Raw genomic sequence first — 22,395 nt, 5'->3', positions numbered from 1 at the left:
TCTGTGTATTCTTCTCCAAGACAGCCTCCCAGGCAGGCGGGTTCATGTGACCTAACGGTAGCAGTACAAGGGCACTTCGTGCCCGTACACTACTATTGCCACCTGCCCTCACTGGATTTTGGTACAGTGTGGCAGGTCTGACCTGGTCTGCCCTGTTAACATACTCTGACCATTTGACATGTGAAGGCGTCCATTTCTGCAGACTGCCACCTGGAAACCAAAGACCTTAACTTGAGGAGCTCTCATTCCTGACTTCGGGTCTCTGCTTATCCAGAGGTCCCTCAGTACTTCAGGACCCTTTTTTAGGAAATCTGGCAACGTCTGGGCCTCCCAACACTGTGTGAAGGCAGTGGGAGCCAGGGGAACTGCTACATGCACATCTTTTTGCCATTTCCCAATATTTTGCTATAATGTTGCTCCATGACAAGTGTAGGCTTTCCTCGAGTCTTAAAACTGTATCCCAGCAAAGGTCTGGGAAAAATACCATTGGTCTGTCTCTCCCTCTATCCCATCTCCAGTTCTTAAGACTATTTGTACCTAACTAGATAAATCTGACTAACAAGGTAAAACTGCTTTAAGGGGATAGAGGTTGGGAGGGATTGTGTGTGAGGAAATTTAGATCACATATAGACAATACATCATAGTTTCTTTGGATATTTGAGTGGCTAGTATGCTAAATATTGGACCCTAATACTTGTAAGGGCTAACCAGGATTTCTAAGAGTTGGTGAGCAATCTGCATATGAACCATGGACGCACTATAACTCCTAGGTTAAATTAACAGACTCTCTTGGGTCCAAAGCCATGATCCTGTCAACACAGGAATTATAGGGCTGATGAAGGGAAGTAACCTATGACAGGGCAGAGAACATCATGAGAGAACTGGTTATAACTAAAGCCTGTGCTTCCTGTTTTCTTCAACAAAGAGAGTTGATCAGTACCTCCCTCCGCTCATGCAAGCCTTTCCACAGGCTTATCCCACCTCTTGCCTGCCTAACTGGTGGAATTCCAGAATGGCAATGTGGCTCATGTAGAGAGTCAACATTAAACAAACCTGCTGGGGAAATGAGTGATGACCCCTAGTGGCAGAAGGTGAGATCTTCACCCACTACACAGGTTTACCCATAAAACAACAGCATGGTTGGGAATTAGTCCCTGGGGATTAGCAGCAGGAGGCCAGGAAGGTTCAGTGGCCTCTAGAGAGGCTTGTGCAGAGCAGAGAAGACCATTCATCATGTAGCAGAGAATATTAAGTCCAGAGGGTAGCATGAGGGCCTGAGGTCATGAAAGTCCCCTTGGTATTCAGATACCAACTTAAACAGACTGAACAGATGGAGAGGAAGAAAACCTGAAGACTGAACATTTCCCCACCCAGATGCCCAAAAGGAGTCACTCTAAGGAAATAATTTAAAGCAGCAAAGACACCTGTAATGGGACAGTTGAGCTTCTTTTTATCTGATACCTAGAAAATGAGGGTATGGAGAGTGAGGGACAGGCAAAGGGGTGATGGTTGGTGAGGAACAGAGAAAGGGCTGATGGTTGGTGAGGCTGATTAGAGTAGTCATAGGAATAAAGATAGAACTTATGCTTGTATATTTGTACTTGTTGGGTCAATCTGTGACTTTACTATGGAAATCTATTTCACCACTCCACTACTCTTTCCTTAGGAAAACATCCACAGTCCTTCTTCAGCTTATGAACAGGAGAGCTCCTTTTGGTTTCCCACTATCTAGCACCGACTGCTCAACCTATTCTCCAGCAGCTCGCCTTTCCTGGCTCCTTCCACTGCAGATCTATTGGGCCTTCCCAATTCTTCTAAAGCATCAAACTCTCAGCAACTACTCCTCAACCTTGAACTTTCCCACCTCCCTATTTTCATGTTCAAATCTCTCAGCTGTAAGGCCACTTCTCTAGGTCACTTCTCAGATCTTTTATATTAGGTGAAATCCTTTTGTTGAATTTGTTAATTGCTACAATAATAACATAGAGGCTCAAATTCCTTCATAATTCCAAAATAGGTTGGGATTACAGGAGTAGGGCAGGAAAAGGGGTCTCTAGGCCCTCACAGGGTTCAGGATGTAGGGCTGGTGGGATTTCCTGAGGTCATGCTTACCAGGCCTGGATAAGGTTACTTGTGGGTGTGGATTTGGTAACTGCATTGCTCTATCTCAAAGGTCTACTACTCGTACCTGCAGTGTCATTGGTTATGAACTGAGGGGGCGGATCTCCAATTTCCAGTTCAATCGTCAGTCCCATGGATCTCTTCTTGCGCAGACTGTCCCCTCCTATTACTTTGCTGATACGGATTTTGTCACTTGGTATCTTCAGGAACAAGGCAAGATTTCTAACTAGATTATGAGAGCTATAAAAGTCTTCTTCTGTTATATCAGGTATTTGGAAAGAAACAAATATGACTGCGGTGGTGTGGATTTCAACAGGTATGATTCCTTTAACCAAAAGGTAAAGCATCTGGTAGGTTCTATCAAAGTAGTTTTCACCAAGAACAGTGGAATTCAAGTTAGGAAGGAATTGCTCTATGAAGGAAAAAAGTCAAAACAGCATGGTTATGCATATTCATATGATCACAATTACCATGTAGTATTTCATATTTGTTTAAATTTATGAAATTCCAAAAAGTTCACCATTATCATTCTTTCATAAGAAAGTATGCATCTTAAAAACACATATAGAACTAACAAGCAAAATTAAAGTCAATCTTTTAAATAATACTGTTAATAATCATTATATGTTAAATAAAAAATTTTTTTTAATTTATTAAAAACAATTCTTTTAGAAAACAATAGTCATTGGTTCATTAAATTTACTTTAAAAACAATACTATAGACATAGTATAAATGATAAATAAAATCTAATTATGAACCCAGGACCTTGTGTTATAACACTATTTACATGTTCAGAATTTTAAAGCCTTGACCAAAGGCATTTGATAATTTAAGAAATGTAAATTTAACTTTAGTAGCCATCTAGTTTGTGCAGTGCTATATACCAAATCTTGAGGAACATTTTTAATTCAGTGCTTCTATTTCTACCAAGAAAATATGTAACACAAATGAAATATACATCAAAACATCCCAGAAGGCTCTTATGTGAAATAGGTTTACATTTCAGCCTGGAGAATATTTGATTAATGCAAAGCAAATTCTACTAGGGAAGCAAATTTTGTAAAAGTGATTGGGATTATTATATACATTAAAAACGAATGAACATACAGGGGTGGGCAGTTTACAGTTGTGAGTACACAAAACAGTTTATTCTTATATTATTATTTATTTATTATTGTATTATATTCCATGCAAACAATTGTAAACCTACTTTTTGCCAACCCCTGTATATACTATTTTATGGCACAGTATCAATAGTAATAATGTTTAAGAGGTAATATATCTACTACAATGTATTAAGCCCTGACAAAGGTTGAATTGTATAATAGTACTGCCATAAGAGGTGCAGATTTTTACCACATTTCATAGTGAGGCTTACTAAGAAAAAGAAATGAAAATGTTAGAAAGAAGAGGGTATTTCTTATTAAAGTAATAGACATACATAACAATGGCACTAAGGAGCATTTCATTGTTACTATATATTTATTTAATACCTACTAGGATAAATTCTAGATGCAATTTGGTTTAAATATTCTGTGAATCTGAAGTACGTGCTTTTGTATTATAATCAAGCTACTGTTACATATACCATTTATCCTAGGTAACTATCTGATGTCTTCAAGAAAATATGTTCAGATTCATAATACAGGGAGATTATTTTACATTCCAAGTGCCAAAGCAAAATGCTAATTTAAAAGCAATATCATTTCCAGGGTGGGGAGGTGGGGAGGGGGGCAGGGAGAGGTACTGGGGAGATCCATAAGAGGGCAGTGGTTGTTTTTTAGCCCTTCAACACCTATATAACCAGTTCCTTATATTAAATTCTGCCTGTTGGGATATTTTCCACTTTCCTGACTTGAACAATAAATACTTGGTACAAAAAGTATAGTTTGAAAAAATTGTTAAAATTTATGAAAATTAAGCTGTAAATATGTATAATGATTTGTATGTAAAAATGATAACACTGGTTCTCTTAGCTTATAAGGAGGTAATAGAGCATAATTTAAGTGCACAGGTTCTGGAGCTAGTCTGTGAGTCCTTGCTCTGCCCTTACTAGCTTTGATACTGTTATGGACTGAGTTGTGTCCCCCTTCCCCCACAAATTCATGTGTTGGATCCCTAACCCCCAATGTGAGGGTATTTGGAGATGTGGCCTTTGAGAGGTAATTCGGTTTGGATGAGGTCGTGATGGTGGGAACTTCACAATGGATCAGTGCTCTTATAAGAAGAGACAACAGACAGCTTGCATGCTTTCACACACACTCTCTCTCTCTGCCTGTGAGGACAGTGAGAAGGAGGCCATCTGCAGGCCAGGAAGAAAGCTGTCCTCAACCTGATCATACTGGCACCTTGACCTAGTACCAGCAGCATCCAGAACTGTGATAAAATAATGTTTTTTAAGCCACCAGGTTTATGGTATTTTGTTAGGCAGCTTGAGCTAAGACAGAGACATTGGCAAATTACTTTACCTCTTTGTGTCTCAGTTTACTCATCTGTGCCTACTTCATAGGGTTATTATTAGGATATAATAACAATATGTTATTATGCAGAAAGCATGTAGTGCCTGGCACATAGTAATGTCTCTGGAAACATTAGTTATTCATATAATTAGTAGAAATAGGACTTGCTCCATCGATGGTAATGAATATGGTTGTCCATACTCTCATGTCAGCTTATATTATGATCCAAAGCAGACATTTATGTGATTGTTAGCAAAGATTACAGGGCACATATAAAAATGATAATAAATTAGCACATATGGAATAGAATGTATTGGCTTTATTAATACAGGATTAACAAAAAGACTTCAGTGAGCAGAGATAAATCCTGATTTTGCAAATATTAGTAAATGGGTAAGTTTAGCCTCTACATATATTTCATTTAAGTGCAGATTAGTTTATTATATATACTTCATGGTGTTTAGGTTGATGTTATACTAACTTTCTTGGCAATATTGTCAATTAATTTAGGTTCTGAACTCTGTGAACTAGAAGTAAAGCAGAGATAGGGTAAAAATTCTAACCAAGTTTTATTCTGTACATAGGAATAACTAAACTGAATGCGTAGAATGTAAATGTTCTTAAGGGGCTAAGGAATGCCCATCATACACCAAAAAATTAATATCTGCATGTTGCAGATAGCTAAGACTTCCATTAGGACTTATCTTTTAGGACATACATGTTATAAATAAACACATCTTAGTATTTGGTGGCTAAAAACTATTTTATCTTGCATTCATCAATGGCGAAGGAACTAAAGATATTAATGAAATATCAACAAAGAATTTTACATGTAATTAAGTGTATATATATATATATATATATATATATATATATGATGTGTACTGTATTTTTCTGAGTAAATACCTGTGTGTAGATGTCTATTAAATTCACAGTGTTTCTGTTGGGGGTTCCATACTGTATCTTTGGGGCAGACCAATGCATTGTTCACATAGACATCCAAACGCTGCAGTGTGGAAAAAAAAATTCCTACCAGAACAGCCTGTTAAAAATGAACACATTTTTACATCTTAAAAGAACAATGAAACAAAATATTTAGAATATTAGCACTTAAAAAATAAATGTCCTTGAACTATATATACTTTCTTCAAAAAAATTAAAACTAAATTTTATAGACTTAGGATAAATATTGAGCTAAAATTATTAAAGGGACTTACATTCAACCATTCATAGAGATGTTACAACTTATTGATAATTCTCAGTAGAAAAGTGTAATGTAAGAAAGAAATTATTTGAGGAGAATCTCTAAATTAAAGAAAGGGCCTCTTTAAAATCTAACAGAGTTCAATACACACTTTCAACTTCAGGGGCAGAAGAAATGGGGAATTTAGCAGTACTTGTATAATGCAAACTTAGCAGTACTCTGTATAATGTAATCACACAAAATTAGCTACTTAATGTTGAAAAAAATGCTTATCTCCAAGACAAACATGGTAGTAAGACTAATAACAATTAGCCCTAGCCTGTTTGGCTCAGTGGATAGGACATTGGTCCACAGACTGAAGGGTCCCGGGTTCGATTTTGGTCAAGGGCACATACCTTGGTTGCAGGCTGGATCCCAGGCCCTGGTTGGGGCATGTGTGGAGGCAACCAATCGATGTGTCTCTCTCACATTGATCTTTTTCACTCTCTATGTCTCCCTCTCCCTCAACTCTAAAAATCAATGGAAAAATATCCTCCAGTGAAGATTAAAAATTAAAAAAGACTAATAAAAATCAGCCCAAGCAACTCTCCTCTTTGATTCAATTTTGTTCATTTTCCATGTTTATATTCCCCAAATCTCATGCTGTCAAATGTAATCATAAAGTAAGAAGACTGGCTTCTGCAGGACAGGAAGGAAAATTCTTTTGAATTATCTACAGAGGCTTAGAATATTAACTGTCACAATACTTCGTAGTTGCATTCTTAACTAAAAATATTCTCTTTTATTCAAAAATTGAGTGTCTATCTGAGCCAGGCATTATTCTAGGAGCACTCAAAAGTCCCTGCCTTATTTAAGTTTACATTGTAGAGTGAGGAGACAGAGAATAATTAATAGACATAATAAGAAGCAAAGTATCAAACAGGTTAGAAAGTGGTAAGTGCTATGGAGAAAAAGAAAAGGTAGATCAGAGTGTAAGTAACGGGTAGAGCCTAGAGGAAGGGTAATCGGGGTAGGCTTATGGAGCGAATGGGAGCTGAGGAGATGGGGGAGTTAGCCACCTTGGGTAGAATGTTGGAGGCAGACTCAACATCTGAACACAGGCCCTGGTGGTAGCATGTCTGGGAGGACAGCAAGGAAGACCAGTGTGGCTGGAGGAGTAAAATAAGAAGGGGAAGAGCTAAGGGGGAGATCCTCAGATGGCTTTGTAAGCCCCAGTGAGGACTCTGACTCTTGGGAAATTATTGTAGGGTTTTGGGCAGAGGAATGATCTACCTGGCTTACTTTTTGAGAGTACCTCTGTGGCTACTGAGGTGAGAATAGACAGTAAAGGGGCAAAGATAGAGCAGGAGCAATCGCCTTCATCCAAGGAAGAGATAATGTTGGCTCAGACTGGATGGTAGCAGTGGAGATGGTGAGAAGTGCTCAGATTCTGGAGATTAGGGAGGGACACTCAACTGGATTTGCAGATGGATTGGATGAGGAATGTGAGAGAAAGAGAAGAATCAAGAATAGATTCCAGGTTTTATCTTCAGCAACCGAAAAACTGATTGCTGTCACCTGAGAAGGGGCGGGTGTCTCCTTTCATTACTCCTTTCTCTGCTTCTTCTCATCAGTATCCTTTCTTCACATTCCTAATACTCTTAGACTTTCACATCTCATACTCTGAGAAAAAAATCTAAATTATGAGACTATTGCTTAACCTCAAACTCTTTCCCACTGACATAGTATATATAAGTTTAATCACCTCAGCTGAATTCAGTTTATAGGAAAGATCTGACATTAATGAAGATATTTTAGATAATGTGTTGTGATCCTAAAGTAAAGTCCAAAGGTGTATTTCTGACACATATAAATAATAACAGCATGGAAGAATAAATATATAATTCCAGTGACCAGTTTGGATGTGAACTATTTTTATGTAAAAATTCAGGTTTCCTTCCTAATCACCCAAATCATAGGCCACAGTGTCATGCCTCATATATGAACCAAGTACATATGGGGGAGAGGTGTTTGGTATTCATATGTGCTCTCAGGCTGATGAAAACTGTCTGGGCTAACAGTATTCTTGGTAGTACCCTGATGATCCTTGAAAAGGAGCTATGGCTGACAATGTTCAAGAGAACAGGGGAGGAGATAAAGTCCTTAGCAGATAGAAATATAAGCAAGTAATTAACACCAATAACTCTTAAGCAATTATTTCCATCTTGCCTTACCTTGTCATGCTTAACGTTAAGCAACATCAGTCGAAGATTCTGAGGACTAGTGCCAGTGAAGTAAACTTCATAAGATTTGTTCAGAGCCACAATGCTATGAAACAGGGACAGTCTTCTCTGGCAGGAGTATCCGGCACACCAACCATGATCCTGTGGGCCTAAATCCACATAAAATGAAATTCATGTTTCCTATGATGAATGTTATTAGTGCAAAGTGTGACAAGTAATTGTACTAAAAATAAATTGCAGTGATGAAGTTCAGCATTTACATCATTTATCCATCCACCCATCTATCCAGAGATCAAAGCTATTTCTCACACCTTGGCTTAAATAGGAAGGCAGGGAAGCAACTCCTCTCACCCATAATTTTACACTGCCCAAGTTAAGACGGGTAAAATAATGTATTGAGGATTTGTTCTAGAAAGTCAATGAAGAAATACTAGATATGCATGGTTCTCTACTTTCATAATCATATTTAAGCTCAGGCCACATAGTAAGGAAGAAAATGCTTCATCCTTTCTCCTACCTATCAAATGTGAGTTTGTGTGGGGAACCAACTTTCTCAGACTCTGCTGAGAAATATGCTGTAACAGAGTTAAGTTGTTAAAAATAGAGCTTGTACTATACCTAGAAACAGGGATATTTCTATGTCTGAACCATTGATTCATTAACTCTTTCTTATACTCATTTGCTCATCAGTTAATTTGTAAATTCAACAAACTCTTAAGTATGATTTTTATTGTCTTTGCCCTCCACTGTTATTTTAATATATTTTTGTTAAAGAGTGTGATTATAGGTAGTGTTGGAAGGTCAACATCATTAATGAACTGAAGCAATCTGAGAAATGACACTCCAATAAACTCTCTAGAAAGCCAAAAGACAGTGGACGCTTCTCTACCTGAATCTAGACCTTTCTAGTACAGGTCCACCAACTGTAGCCAACTTCTCTATTTCACTTCAGTTTTACAGTGGCTGGGATAAACATTAGTGAGGTATGGAATGACGAATTTTCTTGATGTATTTATTCATTAGCATTGCTCAATTTCCTGGCTTACTTGAACTTATCATAAATATTTATAACTGAACTTCAATCAAATTTTAAATCAATATAAACTTCTGCAACTCAAGTGGAACATAAACTTGCCCTTGGCATCCAAAATATAAATCCTACGTTTAAATAAACCTTCTTTGTGGGGTTTTAAACAAACAGAAAGAAATTTCTACATATAAAATGAAAAATTTAGAGTGACAAAAGCCACGTAGTCCAGTGTATCCCCAGTTTCATTTCAGAAATGAAAACAAAACAAAACACATAATTTCAAGATTAAGTCTTCCAAGGATTCATGAAAATAAAAAATGAGTAGGCTGAGAATATTTGTTCTCAAGTATTCCAAATAATATATTACTGTTAGGGGCAGAAATAGAATAGTGGGGATTAGCTATAGTTGTAAGAAATATTAATCCTCTGTTAACCAGGATTGTTCTGTTCTGATTAGAGAAAGCACATTCTGACCTGGCTGAGAGTTGTATGCCCTGGGACATGGGAGTTAACCTTAGAATGCAGTCCATTCTCCTTCTCTAAGAACTGCCTATCATCATGGAAAGATGAACGACCTTGTTGCTGAAACAATCTGGTACGGGAGGCCCCTGCCCTTTGCAACCCTCACCCTGTAACCTGTAGCCTTGCCTACTTTCCCATGCCTGTAATTCCTACTTCCCCATGTAATCTTTGTCCTTCTACCCAATAGAAGCAGCTGGCTTATGGGGAGGGGTAGAGCAGGTTTTCATGGATGACCTGCTGCTCTCCCACACTGCTGGCATTATTAGAATAAACACTCATATCTAATTCAACCTTGTCTCTGCTTAATTGGCTCAAGTAGTAACAGGCAGCCCAGACCCATTGATAGTTCAGTTTCATTATCTTTTTTTTTTTTTTTTTAACTTATGAGAGGCAAATTGTCATTTTGGAGACACTCAGGCCAACTTTTTCTTAAAAATATTTATGTTATAAGTATGAAGATCACTCAAAAATAACTTTCCTCTCTTTCTTTTTCTAGTGCTCAATTTCGAATCACTGCTCCGGCTTTCTAATACAGGAAACTGCTGAAGAGCCAAGTATCTCTCTTATACATAGATCTTGCTTACAAATGGGAGGCACAGATGTTTGCTAGTTTTATGTGATAATAATGTAGGAGCTGTCTCTATGCATGTACTAAATAGTGAATGCTTTGAGTAATCCTAGTTTGTTGACATTGAACACCTACCATTAATGAGATCTACATAACCACTGCTCACTATAGCCACAGGTGAGAGTCTTCGAGTTTCAGTGTCAGAATCCAGGCTTTCAAGGACCATCATTGCATGTTCCATCCCAGAGCACCGATAGCTCTGCCATTCTGGAATGTACCTACAGGTTGAATCTCTAATAATTCCTAGAAACATAGGTATATGTGATTTAGCAATGAAAAGAAATCTCTTTGCAAAAGCATCCACATACTAGCTTTTTCTTGTTATGTAACATTAATAAGTAGAAAATACATTATTGGTTGAGTACATCAGTCATTATAAATAAAAGATATATCTTGTTTCACAAGTTTGAGAACTAACAGAATAATATCCAACAAACCTTTATAAGGTGCTTTCTCAGTGACAGGAATTCTACTTCCATTTGGGAATGTGAGCATAACCTTTGGGATTCTGTAGTCTCCAATTCCAAACCGGCTATTTCCATTCCATTCATATTCTGATTGAGGTATCACTGAACCAGAATTCCCCAGAAAGGAGCCATCCATATCTCTGAGAAAAGATTTCCTTTTGGCATCACAAACCATGTCTACACAATCAGATGGATTCACCTTCCTGTGGAGAAAAGGTCAAATGTATGAATCCTTAGACTTAGTATCCCTCCCTATTTCTAGGGAGCATTTGAGTATACTTGAGTATTTGACAAGTGAGTATCCAAAAAAAATTTGATTGACTGAATCTTATCTTTTCAGACAGGATTTAAAGTAGGACCCAGTAGCATATATAATGTGCATTGTAATGAGATCTGTTTTCCATTGTGTTGATTTGGTCTATTATGAATTCATTAACATTTCAAAAGGACAAGCTATACCTGTGGGATATAAAATTCGAATTCCACTTTGTTGTTTCATATTTTCTTGAATAATAAATTTCATATTTGTGAATAGCTAACAAAATACTAAAATTACTCTATTGTTCAGGACAGAAAAAAATTCCTGTGTTGGCAGGGAAGTCGTTACTATTTTTCCTTTTCTTCTCTTTTTTTTAATGGGTCTTTAAATATTATAAAAGTATCATATGCTTACTATGAAATCACCTAAGTACTTGGTAAAAATTCAGTCCGCTTCACCTTCTTATCTCAAGCTCTTAGTCTCATCACAAACTACAGATTAGTATTGATTCTCATCGACTTTTGCCTATGTAAATGCAAACAGATGTACTTGAATTATGGTTTTTATGCTGCACATTTTAGTAAGCATTCTGTAGTTACCCAAACTGTAAGAGATGAAATACTATAAACTCACAATGCAGTTCAACTACAGATGGTATTCTGCTTTCATTTTGGGCCACCTGGAGTGTGGATTGTTAATTGGTTATAATAAAACTAGTAGCCCGTTTGCACGAAGATTCGTGCAATAGACCTTCATTCACCTGGCTGCCTGCACCAGTTTTCTGCCGGCACCGGGGACCCAGGCCTTGGTCTTCTGCCTTCTTTCAGGGTCGGGGCTTGGCCCCAGGCGGTGGCCTTGGGCTTGGCGGCACCCAGCGTCCCTGCTAGGGATCGATCGCAGGAGCCGACCCCCAGTGGTTTCCTGCTATCTGTGCAGGCTCCCTGCTGGTGCCCAAGGCCGGGAAAGCCTCCGCCCAAGGCTTTCCCAGCCTTGGGCTCGGCCGCACCCAGCGTCCCTGCTACTGCAGGAGCCAACCCCCAGTGGTTTCCTGCGATCCATGTAGGCTCCCCGCTCGGGCAGAGGCTTTCCCGGCCTTGGGCTCCGCCACACCCCAACGTCCCTGCAACGGTTTCCTGGTGGGCATGGTTGGTGGGCGTAGCAAAGGTGCGGTCAATTTGCATATTTGTCTATTATAAGGTAAGATAACTGCTTGATTTGCAATGTACTATACATTGTTTTGTAAACAAGTCCGTGGGTAGGTGCCTAGTGGCACTCATACTACAGCTTGGGGCTCTGTCTGATTTCAGCTTCCAAAGAAACAGGCTGAGATGTAGACTTTTGTTCAAGTTAGTTATTGAGGGAATCCTCTCAAAAGGGAAGGAGAGTAGCCATAGAGAAAAGCTGTGGGGCTATCATCAAAACAAAATCAGATGAAGTCAAACTCTTTATGAAACATTGCATTTCTCTGAAGAGATGTCTGACAGCATTATTCCTTGTATTTTCCTTATACTAAAAATGGACAAAGATCTCTAATAGAAAATTTCTTTCCTCCACTGCTGCCTTACACCTAAATTCCTAGTCTGCACCCCTTATGAACAGTAGCAATTATTGACTATATTCTTTTAAGACTTAGAATGGAGGTGGTTCAGCTTCTACAAATATTCTGACACCACCTGACCTTTGTGACTGAAAAAATCACTGTTCTAAGTTTCCACATACTCTCAGTCACAGTGATTATAAGGACAGACATTTAATTTCCAACAAAATGTTAGAGTGCATGAGATAAGACACTTGGAAAGCAATGGGAAAGTTAATGAAAATCAAAGAAATGTTAGAAATGTCTCTCATTCCAATGGAGAGATACTTATGTACAGCACACTTCTAACCCCATTTCTGCCTCTTATGTTTAATGATAGTGTTATTTACAATGCATGGAGCCCTGGCCGGGTAGGTCAGTTGGTTAGAGCATCATCCCAATACACAAGGTTGTGAGTTCAATCTCTGGTTAGGGCACATACAAGAAGAAACCAATGAATGCATAAAATAAGTGGAACAACAAATTGCTGTTCTCTCTCTCCTTCCTTTTGCCCTCCCTCTAAAAAAATAAATTAAATAAATACAATGCATGGAAAAAACAATATGAGAAAATATACATATATTCAACTTAACTGAAAACACAGATGCGTTAGTCTTAATTTTCATAATGCTGATAAAAAAAAACACAGTTATTTTAACATAGCAACTTTCCCAGCTCTATGGCAGGGGGAAAAGGCAATGGAAAATTATGAAGAGGGGAAGAAAACTGGGTTTTCATATAATTTACCTTATATCAGGCCTATGTATAAATATTTTTGCTTGTTCAGTAGTGTCAACCAGCTGTATGTTCTTCACATGGATGGGATGCTGTAAATCCTCATTTAAAGGGTTAGTAATGAATATCACATTAATTTCGCCTGAACAAACATTCTTGAATCCAACAAATGTTGAACCTGAAATGTAAATAATAGAAAAATAATTACTTTCTATAGAGGAAGTGGTACAGTTGCATTTCATGTACATACCTTGAACATGAAGGTCTTACCTTATGTGGAAGATTAATCCACCACCATATGTGGTAGATTATTGTCTCCCCATATCAATACCACTGAGTAGTCATTTCCATATTTCTCTGCGCTTGGCCATGTAACTTGTTTTGGCCAATGGGACAAGAACAATTGTGGTATTAGCAGATCTGAAAAGTGCTTGCATGTTAGGGCTCACTCTCTTGGTGCTCTAGGAAACTCTGTGAGTTTTAGCATGTTAATAAGCCTAGCTCAATCAGACCCATTACTCCATTCTTGAAATGGACTCTGATGTCTGATTTCTTTTCTTGTCATATTGAGCAGATTCATATACACATTCATTTAAATAATTTTTTTACTAACAATAAAACATTACTAGTTATACTCTATGCACTCTTTATAGAACTTAATTGAGATTTGTCAAAGACTATGTTTAAACTTGCCTGAAACTTCCAAAAGGCCACTGATGGCGTTGTAACTCATGATCCCTGCGTGAGGCTTCCGGGGTGCCATGTTATGTGCTGAAGCAAAGGTGGGCCAGCAAATCCCACTTCTTCCTCCTTTTATGAAAAGAAGACAGTTAATGAAATTTGAAAGTGCATTCATATAAACACCAAAATTAAAATTCTAAATTTTCTACCTGATGGAGGTCTAGAACTCCGATGGGCAGCAGAAAGTTCAATATTGGGATCATCATTTGTTAGGCGATCAGAGCAATTAAATTCAGGGCTACTTCCAACAATTAATGAGCTCTATGAAAAAATTCAAACAATACAACTTTAATAATAGCTACTGCTAAGAGAAAACACAATAATTGGTAATACTGAATTGCACTGTTGCAAAATATAATCTATGCGTTTGAGAACTGGATCATTAAACCCAGATGAAAAAGGTGTGATTTCTTCCTAGAGTGGAATGACTCAAAGTGGCAAAGGGAAGATGGAAATATAGACAATTATATATAATGGCATGTTCTGTTTCTAGGATATACATATGTCCAGGAAACTATAGGAACAAGTAGAGGAGGGAGTAACTTAAGCTACCTAAGCTGCTTCAGGAAAAAATTCATAGATGGAATGAACATGTAACTAACTGGGGAAAAGTTAGCAGGTGATAATCAAGAATAGGTGAGGGGCCCTGGCCAGTTTGGCTCAGTGAACAGAGCGTGAGCCTGTGTACTGAAGGGTCTCAGGTTCAAGGGCCCTTACCTTGGTTACAGGCTCCTCCCCTCACCACCTGGGGGCACATGCAGGAGGCAACCAATCAATGTGTTTCTCTTACATTGATATTTCTTTCTTCTACTCTCTCTAAAAATCAATGAAAAAATATCCTCAGGTGAGGATAAAAAAAGAAGAAAAAGAAGAGGTGAAGGAATTGGGGAGCAGAGGGAAGTATGGAAAGCTTCCTAGGAGAAGTCAATGAGAGCAAAGGTGGGAGTTTTGGGCTAGCTGGGGTAGAAATAAAGAAGGTTATTTATATTAATCCTTCAATAAGTTTAGTCTCCTCATGTGGCTGTATTCATGTCTTACCTTAATTTGCACTGTTTTATTGGAAATTTGGTGAGATATGGCAGCTGGCATATAAATCATTGAAGAAATGGCCATTCCATTATCAACCAGGGTCACATTATGGATATACACACTCTCTGTGGTCTGTAATACAATTTATAGTTTACATAGTACAAAACACAATCATAAAAGAAAACAGTCATGATCTTCTATCAACTTACCTGAAAATAAATTCCATAATCCCAGCACATCCAAATGGTAAATCCCTGTATGAGAGAACATCCAGGAAGGCCGTCCTGGTTCATATAGATGCCATATAACCCCCCATGGGCCTCATTGTCAAACCACTTTTCCAGGGGGTTGGACAGACCTTGGATGGAAACACAGAATGAGCTAATTAAGATTATAAATCATGTCATATAGATTTATAAGCAGTGTCAGTTTAAGTTCAAATTCTTTTAAAATTTCAAAATATAATTTTGATGTAAATTTTAACAAGATGAACAAATATCATTTATGATTTACTCTATTTGGTGTTTACTGTTATCTAAATTGTCCCTTTACTGTTATTTAGAACTAGAGGCCCAGTGCATGATTAAATCATGCACGTGTAGGGTCCCCTAGGCCTAACCTGCCATCCAGGCCATATCCACTGCCCCGCAAAGCCTAGCACGCTCTGCGGACACTGCCAGCAGCCTGCTCCCTGCTTTTGATGGCAGGGGGTCCGCTGGTGCTGGAGCGGACACACAGCTCCCCGCTTTTGATTGCGGGGGAGCTGGCTGTCTGTCCGCTGGTGCACCAGGCCTTTCAAAAGCCTCCGCCGCGCCGGAGGCTTTCGAAAGGCCTGGTGCCGGAGCGGACAGCCAGCTTCCCCGCTTTCGCTCCCCGCTTTTGATGGTCCGCAGCAGGACATGGGCTCACTGCCCTAGAGGCCCCTTCTGTGCCGCAGCACAGCCATGGCGCAGACGCTGAGCTCGAGCTCAGCGTCCTGCCGGCCCAATCAGCCACCCCGGCCACCCCGAGTCCCGCCCCCTGCGCCTCTCACTGGCCCAATCGTGGGCGTAGCAGAGTGATGGTAATTTACATATTACCCTTTTATTATGTAGGATAATTGTATGCTCATTTGCAAAAGTTTGGTTTAGCATTAGCACCCTTAACTTATTGTATCTGATAAAACTAAACACGAATTTCATTAGAAAGAGCATGAAGTTGGATTGAAATAAGGCTGAACTTGAAACACTTGCTGTCTGTAAAACACTTCCCCTGCAGACCTTTGTATTGGCAGTTCCTCTGGCCATCCCATTTTCAGTTAAATATTACTTCTTTACAAGGCCTTCTCTGACCACCTGATCCAAAGTAGCACCTGGGTCACTTTGCATAGCAATTAGAACTTTCTTCACTTGATATTATGACTTAATTGACTTTATTATGACATCCATATTCTCTCTTATTATAATACTAGAGGCCTGGTGCATGAATTCATGCACAGGTGGCGTCCGGCCGGCCCACCCCGATGGGGTTCAATCAGGGGTAGGGAGAAGGGGCCACAGGCGGTTGACCAGCCAGCACTGCCCCGATCACGGGTGGGGGGAGCAGGCCAGCCAGGGGGAGGGGCTGCTGGAGGTTGGGTGGGGGAGCCGATTGGGGCCCCGAGCAGGCTTGTTGGCCACCACAGTGTGTGTCATAGCGACCGGTCGTTCCAGTCGTTCTGTCATTCTGGTCACTTGGCTTTTATATATATAGATAAGCTTCATGAGAGAAGCTCACTGACCGCCATATTCCTAGAGCTTAGAAGGTAATGCAGAGATAGGTACTAATTAAATATTTGTTGAATTAATCTATTCATGAAGTTTGCAAAGTTATTCAACCTTGTTGGACTTTAGTTTCCTTATATATATTAAAAAAATCAAGCCTCTGTCAGGGTTGTTTCAAAATGAAATGAAATAGCCTCAATGAATGGAAACTATATTCATAATTAATACACAGGATAATTGATGTAGGTTTTAATGAAAATTTTATGTACCTCCAAATCAGATGAGTAACCTTAATAACTCCTTCCTCACCATGCATAAATTTGAAGATTTCCTATAAAGAGCAGAGCCACCCCTAAATTATACTTAGTCCCCAAGGATCTGCCTTCATCTTATCTTCTATTGCTTTTCCATTTTTCCTAGTCCTTTGAGATTGACATTTTGATGATGGTTCCCAGGGTTCTATTTTGTTTCCTTCATAAGAAGCTGTTTGCATGTCTCTTTCTTGTTTCCACACAAGGTAACTCGTGGGCAAGCATGTCTCCTCCCTTCCCAGCATCCCCACTGCTCATTGTCTGGGAGATGAATTTGATAGGTTGATGTCCCCTTCCAGGAACTTAAACCCTCAGTTCCTCTGTGATGTTTCATGTTTCAATTGCTTGAAATCTAAAAATTCCTATAGACACTCTCAATTATTTAGGAATATCAATATAGTCAGTAAAAAAATGCATGACATGATATCACATATTAGTACATATTCATATTCACAGGTCATATTTTGATTTTCAAAAAAACCACACAACCCTTCAAAGAAGTTATAGAGAAATTGCATATATTTACATTTTAAGTCAAAGAAAAGCTACTGAAAGCTGTTGGGAACTAAAATATTTAAAAAGAGCATATATCAAAAAATAAGTTAAGTAGGTTTATCCCTTCAAAATGTATCTTGCACAAGAATAAAATTAGCATAAGCCCAGTAAGTTTTGAATTTACACAAAAAATGCTGATGTAAAGAATCTTAAAAATAATTATGCTGAGGGGAAAAAACTGTAGGAGGAATATAAATTTTTCAGAGGAAAAATCCCATTACCTTTAACTAAGTAAGTTTCTTAGGAGACAAAGCCTTAAGTTTTATCATTTATTTTACTTTTTGGATCTGATGATTCTTTTACTTTGTTGAAAAAAATCAAGGAGTTATAAATAGTTAGACAATAATAAGTCTCCAGTGATCCTGTTCCCACTCAACTTCTATGGCTCTGTTTTTACACTTCGTGTTTCTTTATGTAAACATACATACCACATATGTTCTTATTTTTTTCCTTTTTCCTCACAAAACATATACACAAAACAGTATCATATATATGGTTCTGAAATTTTATTTTCATCATTTTAGAATCCCCATATCAATACATGGTATGTATCTTTTTTATTCTTTGAGAGGGGCCTGGTGTTCAATGCTGGGCTTCGTATAAGAGCCCACAGTTATTGGACACAGGTAGCCTTCAGTTTTCTGCTAGTACACAAAACGCTGTGATGAATAGCCTTGTTTACAAATCTTTTCTTTGCTTTAAATATATTTTATTGATTTTTTACAGAGAAGAAGAGAGAGGGAGAGAGAGTTAGAAACATCGATGAGAGAGAAACATCAATCAGCTGCCTCCTGCACACCCCCTACTGGGGATGTGCCCACAACCAAGGTATATGCCCTTGACTGGAATCGAACCTGGGACCATTGAGTCTGCAGACCGACGCTCTATCCACTGAGCCAAACCGGTTAGGGATACAAATCTTTTCTCTTACAGAGGCAACTGTTAGTTATATTACCAGAGTAGAAACTCTGACCAAAGGTAAATGCCTCTATAACTCTGGGAGCTACTGCCAGATTCCCTGTGGGTTATATAGTTTTGTCCTTCAAGCAGCAATGTGTAAATGTTCCTGTTTCCCTAGAGCCTCGCCAAGAGAGCAGTTGTTCAGTTAGTTCTTGACTTTTGCTCATCTGATGGGAATATATCTGAGAACGGTGTGTTCATGTCCTTTGCCTTTCATGCTTGCAGTTTGAACACATAAACAGTGAGCATTTATTCCTTTATAAAGCAGAAGCATGGAATAGTGGCACATCCCCATAGCATGTACTAGTATCTCTGCAGTTCATTTTATGAAAGTGGGATGAGGTACTCACTGTTCCAATACCAGCCAAATCAGGAACTGAAATTGCTGTTAGAGGTTTGGGATCACACACATGGAAAATAGTTGTCTTTAAAAGCCTATCCATTCTTTCTTTAGATCCAATGGTATCTTGAAATAATTTCCCTTGTTGAGTCCTTTCAGTGCCCAGAGAGAGGCTATATCACATATTGAACTGACAACAATTGTTTATTTCTAACAAATAGGGACAAATCATTTCCTAGTCTTAGTCACTCTATGTCAAAAGACTTACTTGAGCAAGGTTCCCCGTCAATGCGGTATCCCGCCCTTCCAAATCCAGCCACGACGTTATTTTGTAAGATTGTATTGGTCCCTCTATTTATCTAGCATAATGACAAAGAAAATGCTTTGGGTCAGGCCCTTCCACAATTAGGCAATGAGAGCCAGTAGGCAACACACAGGATATCTAATTATGACTACACTTTCAGGAGGAAATTTTAATTCAGTATTCACTCCATTCAAACTTACATTACAAATGAAGTATTGATATTACCTTAGGTTCTTGGTATAAAACCATCACTAGACTTCTCAGAAAAGTACATTGAAGAGATTATTTATTATTTTTATTATTTTTTATACCTTAGACTTCTTAGGAAAGTGCATTAAAGGGATTATTTTTTATTTCAGTAACAAAATCCACTGGATGTGGTTCAATATTTATAAGCTATAGGCTAAATTCCAGTATTATAGCAAGGTTACAAATACTTTGTCACTCTTTTTGGTTATATTCTATTACCAATTTGATTTATTTAAAACATGACAACCAAGGAAATTACAGTGGACTATAAGATTCAATAGAGGCATTCAATAAAATCTGCTTTAAATAAAAATCTGCTTTAATAAAAAACTGGGTAGCATGAGTATTAAGTAATGACTAAGCAATTTTATGAGTCAAGTCAAAGTGGTAGAAAATGAAAATTACCAACACAGAAGGTTTAGTTCTTATCTATAGTGTCAGCAAAACAGTTAAAAGCTCGATTATTTAAAGGACATTAAACACCCTATTTTAAATATTATGATAAAATAGTGAAATGGTATTCATAAAAGTAAAGTATCTTTTATGTCAAAAGATACAGATAACTTTAAAGAATAGGAATTGACATTTGATTACATTCAAACATTTATAAATAGATGAAAGAGAACATTATTACCTCATAAATATATATTAAGTTTCACATTTTACTGAAAGGTGATATTAATAGTTGCACAAAATCAAAGCCCAATACTTATCCCATCTTTTAAAGAGAACTATTTGTAATTCTTTTTTGTTCCTATGGCATAGGTGACTAAAACAAAAACAAGAGGAAGCCATATTTCCTCTAGATCCTTGCTCTGTACTATTTTCTTGTTTGTAATATCACTCTGCATCTAAATAAAGACCAATAGTAATGGAAAAAATTTCATGGGAATCAAGAAGGGTCCAACAGTAATGTTAGATAAGAGTACATAACCTTGCATGTAGAAGAAAAGATTGTAGATGAGAAAGGGGTTGCAGAGATTCTATAGTCTATTATTATAATTTTCCATTTGGAAGGGAACTAAATTCAGAGTTAAATATTGCAGTAATACGTGCAAGGCACTCAGTTAGTTAGCAGCACAGAGACCCTGTACCGTAACCTGAGAGCAATAATTAATGTTAGAGAAGCAATAAATAAGAGAACTATTTAAACCAGTGGGCATCAACACAAAGAAAAATCCAATGGCTATTGGAGCTCACATTATCTTTTAAGAAAGTTCATTCAGTCCTTTAATTAGTTCATTTTACTAATTCACCAATCTTTAAGGAAGAAATAGTTTTCAATAATATTTTGAGATTTATAATTTCTACAGAAATTATAATCTTCAATAAGGAAGTTATAATTTTGTATAATTATAAATTTGTTTGCATTACCTCAATTGCTGCATGCCAGAGAGTTGAACTTAAATCTTTTCTGTTCTGATAGGTTCCCGGCCAAACCGAAAGTGCAACCAAGTTTCCTCGGACTCTGTTGGCATCCCCCCATATCCTTATGCCTGGAAAAAAATAAAATCCCCCCAACACATATACATTTGTAATAAGTATTATGGGGGATGTCTGTGGGGAAAATTCGTTTTCTAGTTTAAGCCTGATAATTGAATCCCTTAGATTTTACATGGAGCCCTCTGAACTCTGATAGTGAAACTCTACCTCTTTAATAGACTACCTGAATTAGGATCTTCTGGGTGCTTGTTAAATATGTGGGTTCACAGGTTCCACCTCAGGATTTAACAAACACATAAATAATTATGCATATATTTAAAAAGTTTGTATTATGTTCTTTAATGACATTCAAGAAAGAATAACCCCCTAAAATAAAATATAATTTTTATCAAATAACCCTTATTAGTGAATAACTTTTTGATTGACATGTGAGGAGTATTTTAAAAGTCATAGTAATTTAATTTAAACTATTGGTAATAGATAACTCTCATAAGATCGGGGTTTGGTAAATAATTCTTCTTGAGCTCTACTATCCAGCATGGTATCCATACATGTGACTACTTACATGTAAAGTAAGTACAATTAAATTAAGTACAATTAAAATTAAAAATCCAGTTCCTCAGTCACACTAGTCACATTTCAAGTGCTCAATGGCCACATTTGCTTTAGTAATTACCGTAATAGTACAGATATCAACCATTTCCATTCTCGAAGAAAGATCAGCTGGACAGCTTGGCCCTAGAGCTTACAGATAAGACTGTCTCAGAAAGATACGTTATTTGGACCAAAATATTATTCTCTTACCTTCCCCCACTGTAAAGTGAATGATGTTATCATCTATGTCCAATCCATCTGTCCCAAACACACCAATTGCTGGGGAAAAGCCATGGTGAAAAGCACAGCCCCGAATGTAAGATGAGCCACGTTCTTGAATCTATAAAACATCAGGATTCAGTGAATATTTTAAAAATAAAATGAAAATATATTTAAAGAAAAAATTCAAAGTAGGTGATTTTCAGGAAACACACCTTGATAAATAAAATACTCAATTTATATTCCATAAAAAGAGATGATTTCCCAGCAGGCCTTTTAATCCTGGGAAATGTCCACATATCTTAAATTTATGATTAAATAAAGCAAAAAGTAAAGTATGTTTATTTTAAATGCAGGTAAAAATTTCTCAAGTACTTTGCTATGCATTTATATTTCTATCATTACCTATAAAATGCTAAGGTACTAAAATTTATTTTTTCAAAATAGTTAGTTTACTACATGATTAATAGGAATTTTTTTTTTCTTCAAAATTTGACATTCTAGGCAAGGGGTTATAACTCAGCTGTCTATTGGAACCAGCCAATGAGTAGGTTAGTGGTTTCAATTTCAAACCTATAAGATTACCTTTTATTTCAATAAGAAATAAGCTCTCATTTTTCTTAAATCACCAGCCCTCACAGAATATTTATTTTCCCACTTTGACAGAGACATGGATATACAGAC

General features: G+C 37.6%; 1 protein-coding gene across 1 annotated transcript in view; it reads right to left on the bottom strand.

The window, feature by feature from the left end:
* Window positions 1-22,395, bottom strand: part of PKHD1L1 (PKHD1 like 1) — a 136,202-nt gene that overhangs the window by 6,602 nt on the left and 107,205 nt on the right. The window contains exons 61-73 of the mRNA XM_054708359.1: window positions 21,703-21,832; window positions 20,830-20,951; window positions 19,171-19,261; window positions 15,204-15,352; window positions 15,004-15,126; window positions 14,115-14,226; window positions 13,918-14,034; window positions 13,237-13,402; window positions 10,625-10,857; window positions 10,263-10,430; window positions 7,999-8,156; window positions 5,488-5,623; window positions 2,189-2,533 (exon numbers count right to left, since the gene is read on the bottom strand). Coding sequence (XP_054564334.1) covers window positions 2,189-2,533; window positions 5,488-5,623; window positions 7,999-8,156; window positions 10,263-10,430; window positions 10,625-10,857; window positions 13,237-13,402; window positions 13,918-14,034; window positions 14,115-14,226; window positions 15,004-15,126; window positions 15,204-15,352; window positions 19,171-19,261; window positions 20,830-20,951; window positions 21,703-21,832 — 2,050 coding nt within the window. The remainder of the gene's footprint in view (window positions 1-2,188; window positions 2,534-5,487; window positions 5,624-7,998; window positions 8,157-10,262; window positions 10,431-10,624; window positions 10,858-13,236; window positions 13,403-13,917; window positions 14,035-14,114; window positions 14,227-15,003; window positions 15,127-15,203; window positions 15,353-19,170; window positions 19,262-20,829; window positions 20,952-21,702; window positions 21,833-22,395) is intronic.

The sequence above is a fragment of the Eptesicus fuscus genome, chromosome 19 (genome assembly GCF_027574615.1).
Source record: "Eptesicus fuscus isolate TK198812 chromosome 19, DD_ASM_mEF_20220401, whole genome shotgun sequence".
Classification (NCBI taxonomy): Eukaryota; Metazoa; Chordata; class Mammalia; order Chiroptera; family Vespertilionidae; genus Eptesicus; species Eptesicus fuscus.
Note: the sequence above shows the minus strand (reverse complement) of the source record. Positions and strands in the feature narration are given on the sequence as shown.